General features: G+C 41.7%; 1 protein-coding gene across 1 annotated transcript; it reads right to left on the bottom strand.

The window, feature by feature from the left end:
- Positions 1 to 3,930: 3,930 nt before the first annotated feature.
- On the bottom strand, positions 3,931 to 16,306 carry apbb1 (amyloid beta (A4) precursor protein-binding, family B, member 1 (Fe65)). The gene is made up of 14 exons (XM_034700918.1): positions 16,145 to 16,306; positions 14,864 to 15,517; positions 13,491 to 13,696; positions 13,344 to 13,403; positions 11,744 to 11,823; positions 11,575 to 11,641; positions 10,986 to 11,132; positions 10,604 to 10,731; positions 9,654 to 9,768; positions 9,448 to 9,532; positions 9,278 to 9,358; positions 8,522 to 8,637; positions 8,115 to 8,291; positions 3,931 to 6,575 (listed from the first exon to the last, which is right to left on the bottom strand). Exons 2-14 carry the CDS (start codon positions 15,498 to 15,500, stop codon positions 6,420 to 6,422), a joined length of 2,055 nt encoding a protein of 684 aa, XP_034556809.1. The 5' UTR covers positions 15,501 to 15,517; positions 16,145 to 16,306; the 3' UTR covers positions 3,931 to 6,419.
- Positions 16,307 to 18,229: the final 1,923 nt, after the last annotated feature.

The following is an 18,229-nucleotide window of genomic DNA, read 5'->3' as shown; positions in this document are numbered from 1 at the left end:
GGCCCAACAGGGATTTCCATCATCTCTCTCAGTCAGACCTTGATACCAGGCTGAAGATGGAGCTTGCACCAGCTCTTTTTTTATCTAGCCTGAGATTTGTGATTAGATTGAAGAGCGCAGCAGAGAAGTCGCAGGTCCTCTCCTCCTCAGCAAGAGGAAAAGCAATGTTCCACAAGACTACACTTTCATTACTCAAAATAAATCTCTATTAAACAAATGCCATATGCATAATTAGGCTATAGGAATAATTATAATTGTGATTAGTTTCTCCATGGGCCGACCTATGTAAATTGTGATTGACACCCGGCAGGAACGGAGTGCATAAATCTGGTTTCAGAGATACTCTGACTCACTCTGCAGCACAATGACAAAGTATCAGAAGACAGAGGGGACAAAGAGATGCAGGGCACGGGTGGCTAGAAACATGCTTTACCCTTACATTTATAACCCAAGCTATAAACACAATACTACACATGTTGTTTAAATTAATTATAATAACAATAAGGAACTGCTTAAGACAGAAGATAATGAACAATTTAACTGTCTCACAATCGTCCTGCAATCCGCTTGGTCCAGTAAAGTTTCAATCTTTAGTTTTCCTAGAAGCTTTGTCCCTCAACACTGACGTGAAGAAAGTGCAACGAATATTAGAATGATGCAACTTGTACAACAGGCAGAGGCAATATGCTGCTTTTCTAATGTGCTCCTACAGCAAAGTATTGTTATACTTGTTTTAACGATAGTATACAGCACAACAAACACTGCCACCAAAATCATCCGCCTCCCCACACCCAACCTGTCTGACCTCAACAACAGAGACATTATACGCAGAGCACACACCTTAAAACTTGACCCCCAACACCCCCTCTACTCATTCTTCACACTGCTCCCATCTAGTCTTAGATATAGATCCCCATACTGTAGACGAGCCCGGTTTGGCAGGAGCTTTGTCCCGTCTGCCATAGCACTACTGAACAAAATGCCCCCGTAATGTGTCCTGTGTGTATATATGTGTCCTGTGTGTGTATATGTGTCCTGTGAACATATATGTGTCCTGTGTGTATATATGTGTCCTGTGTGTGTATATATGTCCTGCGTGTGTATATGTGTCCTGTGTGTGTATATGTGTCCTGTGTGTGTATATGTGTCCTGTGTGTATATATGTGTCCTGTGTGTATATATGTGTCCTGTGTGTGTATATGTGGGATGATGTGCACCAGTATGAGGTTGGGTGGGTATTTATTGTTTATGTTTTATATTTTATGTATGTATACTTGTACAGACTGAAAACAAATTTCCTTGCTAAGGACAATAAAGATAGATCTATCAATCTATTTATCCATCTATTTATCCATCCATCTATCCATTTATGTATCTATCCATCTATCCATCCATCCATCTATGTATCTATCCATCTATCCATCCATTTATGTATCTATCCATCTATCCATCCATTTATGTATCTATCCATCCATCTATCCATTTATGTATCTATCCATCCATCCATCTATGTATCTATCCATCTATCCATCCATTTATGTATCTATCCATCCATCTATGTATCTATCCATCCATCTATCCATCTATCCATCCATCCATCTATCCATCCATCCATCTATGTATCTATCCATCCATCAATCCATCTATCCATCCATCCATCCATCCATCAATCCATCCATCCATCCATCCATCCATCCATCTATCCATCCATGTATCTATCCATCCATCTATCCATCCATCCATCCATCCATCCATCCATCCATCCATCCATCCATCCATCTATGTATCTATCCATCCATCCATCCATCCATCCATGTATCTATCCATCCATCCATCCATCCATCCATCCATGTATCTATCCATGTATCTATCCATCCATCCATCCATGTATCTATCCATCCATCTATCCATCCATCCATCCATCCATCCATCTATCCATCCATCCATCTATGTATCTATCCATCCATCCATCCATCCATCCATCCATCCATCCATCCATCCATCTATCCATCCATCTATCCATCCATCCATCCATCCATCCATCCATGTATCCATCCATCCATGTATCTATCCATCCATCTATCCATCCATGTATCTATCCATCCATCCATTCATCCATCCATCCATGCAGCTATCCATCCATGTAGCTATCCATCCATCCATTCATCCATCCATCCATCCATCCATGTATCTATGTATCCATCCACCCATCCACCCACCTAGCCTCCTACCCACCTACCCACCTACCCACCAACCCACCAACCTATCCATCCATCCATCCATCTATACTTGACTTTCAACACATTAAATGGATAGAATACTTCCTTATCTCTCCTTAGGTTTCTGAACCTCCACGCCTGCAGATGTCACTGTTCAGGCCTTAAGTCTGCTCCCTGAGACAAATAGTGCGAACTTGCCAAAAGCAACCGACATGCCTAAACTTGTGCTCCCCACCTCCGCTGGTAACTTGTTGACTTGAATTTACGAGTCTTTCAATTAAATGTTATAACTCTATCACTGTGCATTTTATCACCGTTTAACTTGCATGGATAGTTTTAACACGTTGAAGGAGAAAGGCTGTTAAAAAGAGGTGCAGCCAGCTCAGTTCATGGCGCTTAGTATCCAGGCATGCTTTGAACAGTACAGCAAACTGTTGCAACTGTTTAGTTCACTGCACAAAGCATGCTGGGATACCTTGCGCTACAAACTGAGCAGGCGGTGTCACTTTTTAACAGCTTTTTTCCCTTATTGTGTCAAAATCCTCCAAAGTCTCTCTTTGCCTTTGTGCATTTTAGGATAAAAGTGTCTATAAATAGCAGAATTAAAAGTGCATTTTTTTTATTAAGTTAACACACGGTTTACTGATCACTGTGCGTAATGGCTTTAGGACAAAACATAGGAGTCTGTAGCCATGCTACCAGTCTAAGCTATACAATGGCACAGCAGTGCTCTGGGCTCAATGCAAATGTCAGCATGCTTTAATGTTCACAATGACAAAAGGTGGTTGTTCTGTAGGTAACCATGAACCAGGAAGACCTGGATTCAGTGCAGGGGTGTGGTATTAGTCCGCTTTGGCTTTGTTTGACAAAAGAACTGTTGAAAATATGAGCTGCAATCTGTAAAATAAAAATGTAAAAACTCGGCCACATCGCTTACGTCGGCTCCTGTGGTGTAAACCTGAGCAACACTTGCAGTGTATGCAAGGAGCAGTTCATTTCTGGCTTTAGAACACACACCTCACGTAAAACACACATGATGAAATAGGACATTTTATGGCACAAGACTTTGATGCGTTTAATTTACACAAAGAGAAGCCAATAAGTCACCAGGAACAAAGGTGGCGGTCTCCGTCTTCAAAAGGAAGCGATTATAGCCGGGGCCTTGATCTGTCCCATCGCTCAGGGATCCTGCTGGCAGGGCAGTCCCACTATTTGTGCGGAGATGGTGAAGCCAATTATAACCAGTCTGCGGCCGCTGTGGATTCCACTTGATGTGAAGCTTTCATCTCCAAAAAGCCATCTCTTAAGAAACAATAACCAGGCGAACCCTTCCTTTTGAACTCACCAGGTGGGGGCAGCAGTGCAGATGTGGACTGGACAGGTGACTTGAGGAGGAGGGGGGCTGGGGTTTTCAGGGTTTTTTGTTCATGCACTGTGTGACTGGCCTCTCCATACATACGGTAAAACCAATGACAGCTGCTTTAATGCATATGCAAACAGGCCTGACAGGTGGTGTGTGGCTTCTTTTACATTTTAATGGAAAAACTGGGAATGTCAGATAAAACTAATAATAGAAAATGAAGAAATGTCTGCTGCTGCAAGGAGAAACCAAAGGAGACATTTGCAGGCTAACCAGATCTGCCCTTTGGAAGCTAATCTCTTCACTTGGCTTCACACAAGCATGATATTAAAAGAGCACAAGATAAACAGGTATGATATGTTCACATTTATTGTGCAGTGACTTTTTATATACATACATTTTATACACCTAATTTACATAAACAGAAATAAATTAATCTGCTAATCTTCTTGAACTCATCTGGCTTTAGTGTTGCCACCGACTGGACACAACAAAAGAAAGCAAAGTCCCAACGAGTGACACATGAAGTGACAAGGCAGTAATATGAGTCAATGTTGGCTAACTTTCATTAGTGTTATACTTTACACATATTAAGAAGCAGTTGGTAAGAGTTTCTGTGTTTGCTAACTTTTTAAAATGCGTCAAACTTCTTGAGGAATCCGGGATTTAAAAAGTCTGAGAAAGGCCGGTTACAACAAAGCTCTGCTTCGCTCTGAGGAACAGGTGACTGACTGCTCGATAAAACCAGATGACAGAACAGACTCCACGTTAAAGTTGGAGAACTGCTGCATCGTCAAATCTCTCTGTGCACACACAGGATTCATGTCTGATCCACACGTTCCTAACGTGGGTCATCAAGTCATTCACCTCATCTTTTAGAAGATGAAGATCATCTGTCTTTAGGGATCATTCTGATATCAGCTCTGAAGCTTTATAGTAAAAATACTAAAGATTAGTGTTATTTATAAAACAAAACATCTAAGAATAAGAAAATAGTAAAAACTTAAGTTGAAAAAAAAGAGCAAGACATACTTTTAAATATCAGCGTGATATAATGAGCATCATTTGAGCCATTAAGAAATCGCAGTAACATTTTGTCTTTTTGAGATACAACATTGTATCACTAACGCTTCTTTATACATCATGTCTCATGATATTTAGTTTTAATGTCATGGATAGAGATTATTTGAAGATGTCAGGTATTTTCATTTAGTCTGGGGATGTTTGGATAAACTTGGAGTGTCTCAGACTTCAGGGCCAATCAGACGCCCTGCGGAGATTAAAATACCAAAAAGTCTCACAAACTGCATCTTTAGTATTAGAGATGACTATTACTATTGTGCTACATACAGTATTGATCACTGACAGACACACAAAGATAAAGTACGACTTGTCTATTTAGTGTGTTCTTTATAAAAAAAAGTAACTAACAAACTAATGTGAAAATCATCTCATAGTGTACATTGTAGAGTGAAAACAATAAAAAAATACATTAACTGGAGGAGGAAGGGGGGGGGGGGGGGGGGGGGGGGGGCGCGCAGAGCCCACGTGTCAAAATGAGGCCGAGGAAAACATAAGAATGTAAACCACGGGAGAAATCATGTCTAGGTACACAAACCGTAAATACAAACACGTACCTGCTCTCATATTTTCAGTTTGAAGAAACTGACAGGAAGTCTAACTTTCTACCGCTAGCTTATGATAAACACTGACACTAACTAGAGTGACATGCCTAAGAAACACGAAACAACACATCAACTCCAGCCTCCTCTTACCATACAGTAACACAGAGTAAGAATTTACAGGTTACATTGATGGATCTTAAGCACTAAGCTGCTGCAAGCAGCGAGAACTCGGAGTTATCAAAACATGCAGCTTGTGGCGAGTTTCTACAGTACTATTCAGTAGTTGTTGGTGGTAATCGGCTGTGTGAAAACCCAGAGTTCATTTTATTTGTTTTTGTTGTATTTATTACTATCGTTTCTATCAGAAGATAATAATTTTCAACATGGCTCTGTTGTTCCGTTAGCCTCACACTCAATCCAGCCAGACGCTCTCATTAAAGTGAACAGATAATCACCACACCATACAGGAACATCTGATTATTGCACACTAGCACTGAACTTGCAAATGTTCATGCAGAATGTATGAGAAACACACTACACTCAGATCAGTGTCGCTCACTATGTGACAGATGACCGTACAGTTCTTTGGAAGACTAAAATACATTGTTGAGGAGTGTCGGGACGTTGAACTACGTGGCACACTACAGAGACGCTAACAGCGTTTTGTATCACAACCTACAGTGGTAGAGATAGGTGCACTGATGCTTATGGAAATCAATATTGGGATATGTGACACTTACTGACAGCTGTGTTACAGTACTTTCTCTAAAACAGTACAAAAAGGAGGAGTGGAACAGGTGATGATTGCACCATGGAGAAAAAGGGAAGGAGAATATTTCTGTGAGAAAATCGAGCAATCTCTTTTTCAACAAATTCGAGCATCTGCATGAAAAATTACATCCAAATCAAACATTCATATCATTGTTTCTGTTAAAACACAAAAATAGTTAAGACTCAGGAAAATCCCAGCAACGTAAAAAGAAGATATGCCAGGGGGCTTCTGTTCAGGGATTTAACTGCTGTAAAATAGATTCAATCTTTTCAGACACACGGTTTGCTCACAAACTACTCCACACACTAGACTAGTGAACAGACGGATGAGACGGTCGTAAGGCGAAAACTGTGGCAGAAAGATGAGAGGAGGAGGAGGAGGAGGAGAAGTGAGATTGTGGTGATGGACCTTGTGTTTAATGGACTGTGGATCATCTTCTCAGCTCAGGGGGATTGAGAGCCTGACCTGTAGCTCTTGAAGCTGCCCAGCAGACTCTGCACCCCCTTCTTGACCCGGCGAGCCACCGAGTCGGCAGGAGGAGTGGGCAGGCAGGAGGCCAGGCTGGGAGGACGAGCATCCAAACATTTCTGGTAGCGGAGCTATAAAAAGAAGAAAAAAAAAAGGCACAAACACAACATAAATTATGTAACACAGGCACTCGACTGAAAATCAAAACACTGGCTTGTGGATGTAAACAACTTTGAATCACATTTGTTCCACTTAAGCTTTCAACTTTGAGACACAACAAAGTTCAGTCCTGACGGAAGTAAGACACATTTCTCTCTGTCTTCTTTCAAGAAGTGGGCTGTCAGGGAGTTCAAAGAATGAATGTAATTATTTATGGGATTTTGAAGAATTATTCAAATTAAATCCAGCATGTCATTATGTTCATGAGAAGTATTGAAATGACTTGATCTGCTTTTAGTTAGTTACTTCTTATTCAATCTTTTAATTGGTGTCAACTCACAAATTATTTTAATCTGTTCACATCAGCTTTCTTATTCAGTTCTCCTTTTTAAACACACACACCTACAAGTGTGCAACACTCAAGTAAATGGTTTAAGTTGCTGTTAACAGTTGCCTCAAATTAATATGTACTGATTCTTTAGCATTATCTTCCTACAATAAATCAATCTTAACATACAGGTTATTTTGACCGGGGCTCCCAAAGTGTGGGTTGGGACCCCTGGGGTAATCTAACTTGCATATTTGACCCTTTACTGTAGAAGTATTGACACAAATAGTACTTAAATTTGAAATAAAACATTGCAATCAATTGTTTTTAATTAGTTGTCTGTCTTTCTGTGTTGTCAGATGACTCCTAAGGTTATGGTTAAGTATCAGTAGTAGCAGATTAATTTATAACAGCACAGGAAACAGCCACATGGCTCATCTTCTGCAGACCAGCTAAATTAAGTATGAAGCAGCATTTAATCACTTTGATGAACAGTAACGGCAAAATCCCACGAGATCCGTCCGTCTCCAATCTGTCAAGGCACCGGATCTGATAGGTTTCTATTCTAGTCAATGTGTGAACACCCACTGAATCCGCTCCGTTGTCTCTGATCCGGCAGGACGGAACGCAACGGATCAGACACACAAGACTTCTATTTTTTGCAGGATGCCGGAGCACGACGCATCAATATGCACAGAGCAGATGGAGCGGGACAGGAAGTCAGGCACCAAAATAAAATTAAAACATCTGGTTGATTTTCAGAATAAAACACTCCTTTGAGTCGAGCCAGGCCTGGAGTCAACAGATCAGAGGTTTTCAGAAGACCATGAAGGCAATATGGATAAAGAGAGGAGGAGGAGAATCCTTGATTCAGTGATTACTGCGGGAAAACCTAGATCCCTTTACTCCAGCTGCCTGGCTGTCCGTGCTGTGTTCTGAAAATGCAACCGGTGGGTGTTAACGGATGAGAGAGCCGCAGCGGATCAGAGACGGATAGGACACGGATCTGGTGGAAGTCCCGTGTAAGGGTTGCAATTCTTTGGCACCTATATTTTGAGGCTGGAAAATTTGGAACCCCTGATTTTGACAGCCTTAAATAATAAATAAATCTCCATTTCATCTCTTTGTTTTATCTCTTCATGTGTTGTTTTCATCTCATCCACTGTCCGTGCTCAGGACTCACCATGCAGGCAGCCTGCACAGCCTCGCTCAGACTGGCAGCGTTGGGTTCACACCAAAACATGTGGCAGGTGAAGTCTCGAGGACCTTCGGCCATGATGAAAGCGAAGGTGTGGACGTCCTTCCCCACACCCATGAAGGACAGGAAACGCACCCTGCACTCAGACAGCACCTCGTCATTCTGAAGGGGAGAAGAAGAAGAAGAAGAAGAAGAGGAAGGTGAGAGGTGCACTTTAAAAACTTTGTAGTATGCAAGAACCAAAAATAAAAGGATTATATGATCCATCACAGCTGACACACATTCACAAGTTTACAGCTTGAGTGAAGTGAGGCAGTGTGTGCTGAGAGTAATGTATGACACATTTAAAACAACACCCTGAGAACACGTCTTGCACACTTCTTGTTTGTTACCTGTTTGGAGAGAATTGTGAGGGTGGCTGGAGCAACATTCACAGAGACAGGAGTCCATTCACTTCTATCTTTGCCATCGACTGCTGCCTGGAGCGTGTCATTGATTACATCCATACCTGAGAAATGTGCACAAGAGGAAAGTACAATTAACATCAGGACACAAAATACACAGGAAACATTTAGAGTCTCAAACAAACAGATGGTATGGATTTATCCCCCTGGTCTCATCTTTTGATGGCTGTTTACATTATCTTTTAAATGTGCATGTATCAGATTCCCATGTGAATATGTCAGGGCCCTAAACTGACCTGCATGTGCACACAGTACAGAATTTAAGGAAGTAAACATGGCGATCGCTGAAGTAAGCTTGGTTTATAGCTCCATGTTAAAGCTGATCATCTATCATGAGGTCTAACACCTCACTCTCCCTCCCACCCACTGACTACCTTTATCACAGCTGCTTTCAAAGTTTGTTTTCACGGAGTCCCAGAGACTCCTGACTGTGTTCCTCAAGAGTGACGTCAAAGTCTGTGCGTGTCAAACTGGCTGTTCAGACTGAGATCACACTGCAAGAGATCAGCCCTGTATCTGATTTAGGACCACGTGTGAAGGTGGCCTGAATCTAACTTGTATAAGATCAGATTCCACGTGACATGTGATGCTCAAAATGTCAAAAGAAAAAATCTGACTTGAGTCACTTTTGCCTGCAGTACGGTGTGAATGTTGTGTGTGAGAGAATTCAAAGTGTGCTCTTACCGACTGGTTTTGCCACAGTCTCACAACCAAGATAGAAAACCTGGAAGTGCTGGAAGAGTTCGTTTTTCGGAGCAGGAAACTCTGTAAAGACATGAGAAAGAGATTTGTTCAATACTTTGCATATAAAGGCTTAATACAATGTGAAAGACCTTAAGTGCTCCTAGTTTTACCTTCAACGGAGAGGAGCCCAGGGTTACACGGGTCAGAGTTGAGCCTGCTCACCCCTGGCTTGGTTGCCTTTCTCTCCATCATTATCTACAGTCACACGAAATGAAGAAAATAGTTCAACTTCAAGTGAGAAATGCAAAGCTGATTATGAACTTAGACACTGCAGTGAATTCATAATGACACTAAATTAATTCCACCAGTGGCTGACCTTTGAACACATCTCATGTAAGCTGGTGGCGATGTTCTTTGCAGGTGAGTCACAGCGGAAAACGTGACACTTCAGCACCTGGGTCAGGTTGTCTCGAGCCACATAAGCAAAATCCCTGCAGGAGAAATCCAACGGAAAAGGTCACAGTCACACTTTGAATCATTAAAACAGCATGAGAGGGAGGCTGTGTGAGCAGATATACGGGTTCAGACATGTAGAAATAAAGCACGCACTCACTACAGGCAACACCAGCACAAGACAATACAGATTTAAAGAGCAGAATAGTTTGTGTATACCTTTCCCTGTGCATGATGAAAAAGGCAGCATGAAAGAAGAGACATGTGGTTAGAATACACAATACACACATTGATAAACAGTCAGGGTTATTTCTAGCTGCAATGTCTGTAGTGATCCAGCAGAGGGCAGCAGTGCACAGAAAAAGAGAGCAGAGGTGGATTGTGATTGTCATTACAGACTCCTTAAAGAACGCCAAACCTGTGAGTCATACGTGTGTCATGAGACAGGAGGGTGTGGATTATTTTAAATGTAGACTCAGCAGGTTTAAGGCAAACTTTCAAACATTTCCCTCCATGTCAATAAATATCATTGTTCAGGATGGCAAAATGAAAGAGACTCTGCATTGACGCACACACTGAATGCATATTTAAGAGGTTAGATTAGTAAATCAGGGGGCGCCGTTGGCCTAGCGGTCTAAGCACGCCCCCCACATTAAGAGCCTATAATCTTCGTCACAGAGGTCTCAGGCTCGATTCAAGCCTCGACCATTCACTGCATGTCCTCCCCACTCTCTGCTCCCCACATTGTCTGTCTCTCTTCAGCTGTCCTATCCATTAAAAGGCAAAAATGCCCAAAAATACAACTTAAAAAATATATGTATATATATTAGTAAATCAGGTCTTTGTCCGGTGCCTTGCACTGAGGAGACTGACCTGCCGTTGTCTCGACCAACACCCCACACACGGATGCTGCCTATCGGCTGAGCATGCAGCAGAGTTTGGCCCAGAGGGTCGATCAAGTTCATGGTGTCGTTCTCCAGCACCATCAGCATGTCCTTACCCTGCAACAACACACACATATACATTATAATAACTTCAAGCAATCTGCTTAATAACATGTCAAGAATCAGAGAAAGAAACTGTGTGGCTTAAGTAATGTGATCAATTTAACTGTGTTTAAAAAAAAAACTCTGTTACAATGTGTGCCTCGGGATATTTTGCAAGAAAAGCCGCACTGCTATTGTTATCTACACGAAGGCAGGCATCACAGGATTTCTCAGCTAAGTGTCTGTGCTGCTCGGTGAAATCCTCTCACCTCTCCCCAGATACCAACAGTGTCGTGCAGGTTGTGTTTGTGATAAGAGAGCTGTCTGATGCAGTTGTTGACGGCCACGCTGCTCTTGCCGGGAGCCATGTCCTCCTCCGACATCTCCACCCAGCCCAGGGAACGCACGGCGAAACACTGACGGGACAAAGACGCAGCACGATCACATTAAATGAGACGACGATAGGAAAGGATAGAAATTCAAGGTGTGCTGTGACCTTTGCAGCCCAATTAGATGTACATGATACTCCATTACTGCAAAACATGCATGCATAAAGTCCCAGAAATGATAGAATACAGCCTTAAAGCTTTACCCACTTAAGAGTCTAAATTATTATTTGTATCACACTGACACATACGCCCAACTTGGAGAAAAACTGTGTTTGCTTTTTCAAGTTTCTGACCAGAATAACTAAAAAGTTGAAGCACACTTTATCACTTCACACTCCTCCTTTCAGCCATCTTGAATGTTTCAGAGCTATTTTTGGTAACAGTGCAGCTTCAATGGAGCGACTCTAGCGCCTGTGTCAAGAGCAATAACAAACTCTTTTTACTCAAAAATATTGAAATATTGATTTACCTTGGTTTCTATGTCTGTGCAGAGGGGAGCAAACTTTTCGTCTTCCTCGGACTGGGAGCAGTTGTAACTACAAAGACGAAGACAAAGGTGAATATAAACACAAAGTAACGCCTGACTCGATGCAGACACACGAGCTGTGAACTCATCACAAAGCTTAAACAGCACGTACTTGAGGTTGATGGATGCATAGCGTAAAGTTGCCCCTTCAAACTCCTTCAGACTTTGATCAGACGCAACCTCTGCCTCCTCCTGAAGATGAAGAAAAGACAGTGAACAACTGAAACCATTAACTGCTCAAGTCAGGAGATGGTGGCTAGAGAGTAGTGCTGATAAGATTAACCGATTTATATTGGTACACGGACACACGCAGGCACGGTGCAAGAGTGAGAGTAGTGTGTATGATTTTAAAAAATGTCTGCATCGGTAAAATCTGATCCATTTAGGATCTAATGTTTTATGCATTTATTTAGAAATGTGACAGACCCGATAATTCAACAGATTTTTTGTTGAATTTTCATTGTATTCCTCCTACGTTGAACTCAAATTACATTAACTTGCACTTCAGATGTACACTATTGTTTTTATGCACCGCAAATTTATGCTATTGTGTTGGAGAATAGCGTGGGAGCTGTGCAAAACAAACATGGCGGATGCTGATCGAGTCTACCCACCACCTGTGAAGTCTAAATCAAAAGTTTGGGAACAATACGGTTTTACAAGAAAGACGGGTAACTTATTCTCAGATGCATTTGCGAAATGTGTCGTGCTGCTCTAAAGAACAAAGGCAGACGTTATAACTCAGCTGAAGCGACACAGTGTGACCTCTGAGGTGTCTGTCTGCCAGTGTCCTGGCATGTACAGCTGCAAGCCCAAAGGGTGGTGAGCAAAGTGTTTCAAGTTTTTTCCATGCCCCGCTGGCTAACAACTCTTCTTCAAAGACAACAACTGATGCAATAGCCGTCTATATTTGTAAAGATATCCAGCCTTACAGCGTTGCAGAGAACGAAGGATTCAAACACCTCCTCCACGCCTCGATACAAAATAAAAAACAGGAAGATATTCTCAGAGAAATAAATCCCTGACCTGTACTGTGCTGTCTATTTTGCACATCCATACAGGAAGTGAGCGAAAATGACCAGTTTATGAAAGGTCTTAATTTCAATTTATTAATAACCTAATCAAACTCATTGAGCAGCACAGCATCATTCCTTTAGATCACCCAATCACATCGTATTGGCTTGAAGGGCTCTGTGTTGAATTAGGTCGTCCTAAATGGCGCAGCATCGTAACTGCAGGGTGGATCGTATCATATCGCATCAGTAGTTGCTGCATATGTTTCTTAAATGTCATGATGATCATTGACAATGTATAAAAATACGTATTGTATTGGCCTCACACCAGAGATGCCCAACCCTACTCGAGAGATGTTGAGACAGACTGGGTGAACAAAAACTGTCAAGATAGGTTATCCTGAGAAACCTGAGATCGTTGGCCAACTACACTTGGCTGCTCATGTTTTAGTCATGATGAGTAAAACCCAAACATGTGACATGGAGTCAGCCTGAGTGGCTTTTTACGTATGTCCTCATCACAATGTGTGCAGTTACGTAAAAGGAAAGCGCAGCTTGGTAAAGCTTTGTCCGTGAGCTGAGTGAATGTGTTCCAAAAAGAAGTCAAAAACTATTCATTGTAACTTAAATGTAATAGATACAGAAAAAGTATAACAACTTTCAAGCACACTTAATCGTATTTTTGCCATGATGATCTACCTTCCACAGCTCCCCTTCACCAGCTCCTTCTTCTGTGCTGGAAAGCTGAGTCCAGGACTCCTAAATGTGAGGGGAAATATAATTATCCACAGACTCCAAAGTCATTTCCTCTTTTATTTTTTAAGCAGAATGTGTATCGGTCTTTACCTCATGCTCCTCACAGGGTGTCGTCTCCAGGGACATGGTGGAGGACATCATGGAGTCGCCCACCACACCCAGGGGTGAAGGAGGCTCCCACTGGGTGGTGCCTGTGGGGATGTGCCAGTAGTATGTGCCAGATGTATCCCGCACCCTCATCCATCCTGAAGGCAGGTCTGTGTCGGTCTCGAAAGCGCTGGAATCCCAAAAGGACTCTGAGAGGCGGGAGAAACATGGGGGAATGTTTAATGTCAAGCTGAAAGGAAATAAATCACTGTAACCATGTGAGAAAAGACGGGAAGAAACAAGGACGGCACACAATGTCAGTTAAATGTGAATGTGACCATGCTGTCGACACAGGGTGTGTTCTTAATAGAGATAAGGCGTGGTGTCCAGTAATTAGACAGTCTGGAATTAGACAGGGGTAACGATTCAAAGCAGACAGCAGTGCTCTTTTAAAACTTCAGAATTACAACTTACTTTCTGATACTGGGGTTGGACTTTTAATCATCATTCTTGGATTAAAGTGAGCATACCATTCCTACATACTGATTAGTCTGTCACTTTGTTTCAACCACTATACCCTTGTTAGCTATTTTAACTACAGCACAAACAGAGTACTTATATCAAGAAAAACCGACTTCTCATGCATCGTGGACCAAAATGTTTGATCTGACTCTCCAGATCCACAACACCCCGCCAAAAGCAGAGCATCAGATTTTTGTGTTTCACTCTGTTCCATCATCTAAAACATGCAGCAGTTCATTGCATAAACACTGGAGTGGAATAAGACAAATAAGAAGTTTCCAATCTGACAGAAATACAGAAACTGTTCACACAGACTGTATCCGAACCGACATAAAGAAGATCTGCAGCAGAGGATTGTATAACTCCACACTACATGCCTGATTATACCTGTAAAACTAGATTTTATGTCCCCATATTTATCATTCCACAATTATATAACACAGCTTTTTTATGGACTGTAATGTATTTTAAAACATCTTACATATCCATGTCATTTTATATCTCTTGGTACATCATTCTCCAGATGTTGGGTGCTTCTTAAAAGTCAATCAATACAATCTGCTTATAACTACATGATAGTGCTGTATAAACCCTTTATTCAATGATTTTTAACTGGTCATAAACGTAAAATACAAGGGCTGAATGTTATGTAATGCCTTTTTAAATCCCTAATTCTTATTTCCTCGCTGCTCTCTATACAACATGTTCTTTTTGTTGTATTTGATGTTGCAGAGTTCATGTCTGCAGCAGCTTTGAATCACATTTCCCTTGTGAATGCATGCAGTTGTGTGAGAGACTGCTCTCATCTGTATTTCTAATGCTGTATTTTACCATGACTTTGTGTAATCCTTTACCTCTGTTGCCGTTTGGAGAGCTGTCAGTGGCATTGTCCTGAGACAGAGCGGGCCAGCTGGGCTCTTCCTCATTTGGTGACCCGTTCATGTTGGAAAACAGGAGGCAGGCATTTCTCCCCACAACGCTGCCCTCCCTCTGAGCCTCCCCTGTCCTCTGCCCCTCTGTGACCTCTCCAGTTTCATCTGGTGTGTCTTCATCTTCATCTGATGTCTTCTCCTTCTCTTTCCCATCCTCTTCCCTCTCTTTATCCTTCTCTTCTGTGGACTCCAGAGTGTCAATGAGGAGTGGGTCATTCAGGATGTTCTTGGACTCCTCCTGGCTGAGGCCAGGGCTCAGTGTTATTTTGGGAGACTTGGTCTGCTCCTCGTTGCCCTGTTGTTGTTCTTCCTGAGTGGTAGTCTGATGAGGGTCCTCCTTGTTCCCATTTTGGCTGATGTTGCAGTTGTGGTCCTGGTCCTGCTGGTTTTCAGCTTCTTTCCGCAGCTGGTTCTGGCCTTCTTTCAACCACTTGGCATTGCTGCCTGTGGAGTCCTGTTCACCCCAGTGGCTGCTGTCGTTCAGCTTGTTCTTCAGCTCTTCATCTTGTTTTTGTTTATTTACTACGTATGACATGTCTTCATCATCATGGCCTCCCATGGTAACTTTCCATGTATCTGACGGAGACAGAGGTTAAGAATATGGTTAGCATGCTAGCTAGCATCGTAGGGATTACTAAAGAAGGGTCATTAGTTTTCACATGTAAGGTATTGTGGCTGCTAACTCTAAATACATCTATACGCGTTGATTTATATATGTCAACACAAACAAACATGCTTACATTTAATTCACTTATGTTATGTTTAATCCAGAAAACGAAGTATGTTTCGTGTTGGACTATTACGTTGGCAGCCACTGCGTTAACTTTCACTATCACAGCTAGAGCACGAATGTGAAACGTACTTCACAAGCTTCATCTTCCATTTGCCAACACGGCCTTTTAATCTTTTGATGTTGAGCTCAACACACAGCGAGTCAAAGGCAGATTAATGTCAGATTCAATTACTGGGCTATTATAGTAAACCCAGCACTGAAAGCAGATACATGTTGAAACACAGTCATATTAATCTGTTGACATCGCCATAGCTGGAAATAACGGGATGCATCCGCCATCATCACCGCCGTCTTCTTGGCTAGGCTAACGGTAGCTCCTCAAGCTAGCTAGCTAACGCTTACAAACAGAGAAATCTCAGCGAATGCAGCGGCAGTGATTTATCAAAGTTACGATAAGAATTGTGACCTACCAGCTCCACCGAACCCCTTATTGTCGAAATATGCGGAAGTCCACCAGCTCACTACATATTTCCAAGAATCGTGAGGGCTCGCTTCGTTTCTAGGTGTTTTCTGTCAGTGGGCTCGAGCTGATGGAGGGCGAACCTGCGTCACGGATTAACGTCACAGGCAGAGCCCAGCAGCCCACTGCTGCCACACTGACAGTCAGAGGCAGAGCAGCAGCACAGGAACTTTGAAACACAAGTAATATGTCTGTTTTTGGACATACCGGTATTACACCGGTGAGCAGAAGATTCCCAAGATTTAAATACACAAAATATTAGGCGTAGCTTCGAAGTTACCAGCAGCAATAATTGGAAGACTTTGAACATTTCACTCTGCAGTAGCGTACATGTCCACATGTTGTGTACAGTGGCGGATCTAGACCAATTTTACTGGGGGGGGGGGGGGCACTGCTTTGGGTTTAAAAAAACCCCCATCATTAAATTCACAATGGTTTGAAAGCTTTCCCTGGTTATAATATTCTGTAAATAGAGATGCAGCATTTTGTTTCTCATGTAGGATGTTTGGTAAACACATGAAACATGACACATATGTGAGCACTGGTTTCACTAACTGGAAAAAAGCTCTGGATCTCTTTAGAGGGCATGAGAAAACACCTGCCCATAAAAAGTGTGTGTGTGTGGGCACAGGGGGGTCCAGGATCAGTTTTACTGGGGCACTTGTCCCTGTCGGCCCCTCCCCAGAACCGCCACTGATTGTGTAACCGTTTAAATACGCCCTCCTGTTAAAAGCCTTTGTAAAATTTAAAGTTTATTGAATAATTTTTACTGGTTTGTGGATCAATAATAAAATGATAATAAAAAAATAAACTGTAGGGTGGTGATACTATAAGATACCATATGATAGTGTCACATTGGGCTGGGTGATAAAACAATAACGGTAATTATCGTGATATTATTTTTCTAAATATAAATATTGAAAATGTACGATGAAACATTGATATATTTAAACCTGTGATTACACCCCCCAACCACTAGATAGGGAGTGTGTCTTCAACCCTAGTTCCCACCCAACATTGAACATAAAGGAAGTCGGCATGGTACAGCCAATCATGTTGCAGGGTTAGAGGTAGGCAGGCTTAAAGATGTTTGAAGCGAAATGTGAACAGCTGAAACGAGTGACAGCGACACTGAAGAAAACGTAAAACCTACCAGCTCAAAGCAGAGTGAAAACATGCTCGACAAGAAAGGCCACTAAACTTCATTAATTAAGATATTTTGGCTGTTTACTAGACTGCTAAATCCCAGATACAAGCTAACAAACCATCTGGTTTCTTCAACTCTCACTCGAGAAAAAAATCTGCCTTTAAACCGATATGAAAGAATGATTTGATATTTATTGTGAAAATGATCGATACCGACTGATATGAAAAATGTTATTGTGATAACATCTTTTTCAACATCGCCCAGCTCTAGTGTCAGTGTGATAGATTGCAGGATAGTCTTATAAAGATAATGCATCACAATATCTGATTAAATGAAAAATACAAAATGACCCTTAAAGGGAAAGTGCAGGATCAATGTCATTAGCCCCTCTACAAGGAGTCATTAGGTAGTGGTGCAGTGAGTCAAAGTGGAAGGGAAATCCGCTTAGAGCCCTGTAATACTGTTCATTTCAAATAATGTTTGGTGCCACTCACACAATTGTATTGCACAAGTCAGGAGAATAATTATTATTTTGTCCCTCCCATCGTAAATATGTCATTCATTGTGTAGAAAGTACCCTGCATTTAGGCCACATTGACATCTGGGTTAATAATTTGGCTGATGGCTGATTGAATATTTAAGCAGCTGTTTTAAGAGTTAAATATAATAATTACCCAGCAAGCTATACAGCAGACTAAAATATTACTCAACATTGCTCTAAATACTAGTTTTTAACAAATTTACTGATTATTTTACCATTTATGACGCTCTACTGTTTCAATACTATGGTGATGAAATTGAAACCTTACTCATTGGGGTTCATTTCTTTGAGTTTTTTTCAAATGTCTATCGCTCCAGATTTAATGACAATTGGTCGTATTGATTTGA

The sequence above is a fragment of the Notolabrus celidotus genome, chromosome 14, assembly GCF_009762535.1.
Source record: "Notolabrus celidotus isolate fNotCel1 chromosome 14, fNotCel1.pri, whole genome shotgun sequence".
NCBI classification, from domain to species: domain Eukaryota; kingdom Metazoa; phylum Chordata; class Actinopteri; order Labriformes; family Labridae; genus Notolabrus; species Notolabrus celidotus.
Note: the sequence above shows the minus strand (reverse complement) of the source record. Positions and strands in the feature narration are given on the sequence as shown.